The following is a 4,116-nucleotide window of genomic DNA, read 5'->3' as shown; positions in this document are numbered from 1 at the left end:
AATGGACCCTTGCTAAAGTAATATTTTGATATTAATGGTTTTTCTAATCTAGAAATAGCCCAGGGACCTATTAACTTATCATGTACAATTTTAGCCAAGTTAGCTTATTCCTTGTAATTGTGCCACTAGGGATAGTATCCATCAGGCCATAAGCATTGAGCTTTGCTAGTGCCTCAATCTTCTTCCCTCCTTACCTTTCCCTTACCCCTCAAACACACACCTGTTAAATGAAATTAGGAAAACACTCATTATATGGCATCTGGAGTCAAAATGTACAGCAAATTCTATTTTCTACTAAATGCTACCTCAGGACCTGGGAAACAGGGATATGAATAGATTCAGTCCTTATGCAGAATTGGATGTTCAATGATTTCTTCTTGAGTTGTGTTCTTTCATTCATTTTCATAGTTAAGCATAAATAAATGAGCCCAGAATAAATCATTACTTTTTTCTTGCTCTTTAATTCTTTGAAAAAAAAATACAACCATTTCCTGTCAGGGACATATTTTTTTTCCCTTTTTTCTTCAGAATGTTATAACCTTTTCTTTTGCATATAACAATTTTGACATTGTAATTGAATATACAATAAGTCAACTTTTCTCAGTTTATTTTCATTAGGCATAAAATGAAACAATTTATCAATAAGGAATACAATAAATTGGCCAAGTATTTTGCATCTAAAGAAGAAAGGGCTTTATTATTAGGTTCTCAACAATGATATGAATTATTTTTATCCATAGAAAATCATAGAGCTTGTGATTGGTATCAATTGCTTAAATAAATGAAATCTGGGTGAATTAAAATATTAAATTGTAAAATATCATCATCTATTTTATAGGATGTTCATTAGTGACATTCTTAATATAATAGCACTAGCTATTTGACTTATATAGTGCTTTGAAGTTTGTAAAACACTTTAAAAATCTCATTTCATTCTCACAACAACTCTGGAAAGTGAGTATTATTATTATCCCCATCTTATAGATGATAAAACTGAGGCAGACAGAGGGTAAATGATTTTTTCAGTGTGGCACGGTTAGGAAGTGTCTGAGGCCAAATTTGAATTCTAGTCTTCCTGATTCAAAATTCAATGCTCTATCCACTATTCCACCTACCTTTATATTAAGACTCAGATAAAAGATTTACCTTGAGTGAACATGCTGGGTCATCAGTTTCCTCATGGCCACCTTCATCTCCTGATTCCTCAGGGTATAGATAATAGGGTTTAATAAAGGTGTGATAACAGTATAAAACACAGAGAGGATTTTAGTCCCTGAAAAGTTGCTAAATGGCCAAGCATAAATGAAGATACATGGCCCAAAGAAAAGAGTCACCACAGTGATATGAGCAGACAATGTGGACAGAGCTTTGGAAAGCCCACCAGAGGAGCGATGGACAGTGACTAGAATAACAGTGTAAGACACAAGCAATAGGATGAAGCAAATCAGTGAAAGTAGGCCACTGTCAGCAATGACAAACAGTTCCAGAACATAGGTGTCCTTACAAGCAAGTTTGATCACTAGGGGAAGGTCACAGAATAGATTGTCTATGACATTGGGTCCACAGAAGGGCAAGTTCACAGTTAGAACCATTTGGCTCATAGTGTGTATGAAACCAATTATCCATGAGAATAGCACAAACCCATGGAGCAGGCGACGGCTCATGATGGATGTATAATGAAGAGGTCTGCATATGGCAACATATCTGTCAAAGGCCATGGCGATGAGGAGAGTCATCTCACCACCCCCAAATAAATGCATGAAGAACATCTGAGTCATACATCCCCATAAAGGTATGGTTCTCTGTTCCCTGAGCAAGTCTGAAACCATTTTGGGTGTAGTGACAGTAGAGAGGCACATGTCAAAAAAGGAGAGGTTGCCAAGGAGGAAGTACATTGGAGAGTTCAGATGAGAACTAAATATCACTGTGATCACAATGAGGAGGTTCCCCACTACAGTGGCCCCATAAAGCAACAAAAAGAACATAAAATAGAAAATCTGAAGTTCCCATGATCCAGAGAGACTGAGTAAAACAAATTCAGAAATTGTGGATTTATTCATGAGATCCATCAGTCCAACCACTAGGTGTTCCAGATGTCCTTTTAAAGGAAAAGGATTAAGAAATCACTTTTAGTTAATATCCATTCCTTAATTATCTCTATTCTCTTTTATAACTATATAATTAGTATTCTAAATAATACATCATCAAAAATAAGTTGGAGCATGACCTGTTTTGGGAGTCCTTAAAATGGTATTATGATGTAGGTCAAGCTGCCTTAAAAGAACAATTTGGTAGTATTCTAATTAAATAACCATGTAAGGGGTCTAACATTGACTATTTAATAAATGCCTTTCAGTGCTTAATAAAGGTTCTTTTTAATCAGACTTGTTATTTCATTGGTTCTGGGACCCTCCTGATGTGAAACGCTTTCTACCAATGCAGATCCACTTTCCTTGCAACAACTTATATATCATTTTAGAAAGTTAGCTGAGGGCACTGAGAGGTTAACTAGCCTATCATCACGTAACCAGATGTCAATGGCAGAACCTGAACTCAGCTCTTCCAGATTCTGAGACCAGTTGACTATTCACTACTCCATATACCTTTTACAATGTTATAGAAATTAAAAGATATTACTTTTAGAATTGGCTTTGATTCTTCCCAATTTTCTTCTCTAATTAAAAAAAACCCCCTGGAAAACAACAAAATTGCTTGATGATTTTTTTTTTCATGAAAGTGTACCAGATTTTCAAAATGCTCTCAGACTACTGAGTCTTATTTTTAAAAACTGCTGAGTGATTTAAGTCCTATTTCTCCTACATCTATAGTATTTTCTTAATGTTCCACTAGTAATCTTTTTGTTGTGGGGCAATGAGGGTCAAGTGACTTGCCCAGGGTCACACAGCTAGTAAGTGTCAAGTGTCTGAGGCCCGATTTGAACTCAGGTCTTACTGAATCCAGGGCCAGTGCTTTATCCACTGCACCACCCAGCTGCCCTGAGATTATTTACTTCTAAAAATTAGTCTATGCATGGAAAAATTGCTCTCATTTTTATTCCATTATAAACATAAAATTACAATATAAAGCTTAGCCCATAAATTGACAAAATCTGAGAGGGAAATGGATCTTAAGTGTTACCCATTCCAACTTATACCTGAACAAGAATTCTCTCTGTAGGAGCCCATCAATTATCCTTTCCCTGAAGATCTCTACTAAGGGGTAACATCCCAATCTTGAACAACTATATTTATTTGGACATTTTTGCTTTATATAAGATACAAAATCTGCCTTTTTGAAAATTCCTCAATGACCTTAGTTCTGAACAAGTCTATTATAGAAGAAATCTATTATCTCTTTTATAGTCCTTTAACCATTCAAGTATGTCAATCATAACCCCATCCCTTCTCAAGTCTTCTCTATTCCATGCTAAATATCCATAGTTCCTGTAATCAATGCTCAATAAAATATGCTATTAAGTTTTCACTAATCTAATAATTCTCATCTAGATAGCCTCTAGTGTGCAAAAGTTATTCCTAAAAATTATCATCCAGTATAGAACCTAATGTTTCATATGTGGTCTAATCAGGACAGAATATAGTAATTCACCTCATTTCCAAACACTGTCTCTCAGTACAGCCTAAAGGGAGATATTTTTTTTAATGTCATATCACTTTGCTGCATCATTTTTATCCTTGCTATCCTAAAACCTTCAGATCTATTTCAGATGAACTGTTATCTGGTGACACATACCTTGTCTTACACTTGCAAAGTTGATTTTTGTAATGTAGAATTCCGACTGTGTTCTTATCTTTCTTTTTTCTTTTCTCTCACTCTCAATAAACTTGGAGTCAGCTTCATTTTCTCTCTTTCCTTTATTAATCATATCAATTTAGTCACATCTTTCTACAACTTACTTAATGGTTCTTCTTATGAAATTTCATCATATAATAGCTAGCCAGATGTTCAAACCCATCTATATATTTTTGGATCCATTCTTTATCTTCTACCCCATCTAAACTGAGGACATGAAATGAAATGCATCAAAAGATGGTCAGTTACTAAACTTTTGCAAACACCTTCATGTTAAATCTATCATAATTTGAACCCGAGGCTGTC

The 4,116-nt window shown here is 35.0% G+C and overlaps 1 protein-coding gene across 1 annotated transcript; it reads right to left on the bottom strand.

Moving 5' to 3' along the window:
- Positions 1–1,142: 1,142 nt before the first annotated feature.
- Positions 1,143–2,069, bottom strand: LOC122742464 (olfactory receptor 4L1-like). Its single transcript, XM_043986727.1, has one exon. It carries the CDS (start codon positions 2,067–2,069, stop codon positions 1,143–1,145), a length of 927 nt encoding a protein of 308 aa, XP_043842662.1.
- Positions 2,070–4,116: the final 2,047 nt, after the last annotated feature.

Source organism: Dromiciops gliroides, chromosome 2 (genome assembly GCF_019393635.1).
Source record: "Dromiciops gliroides isolate mDroGli1 chromosome 2, mDroGli1.pri, whole genome shotgun sequence".
In the NCBI taxonomy this organism is placed as follows: domain Eukaryota; kingdom Metazoa; phylum Chordata; class Mammalia; order Microbiotheria; family Microbiotheriidae; genus Dromiciops; species Dromiciops gliroides.
Note: the sequence above shows the minus strand (reverse complement) of the source record. Positions and strands in the feature narration are given on the sequence as shown.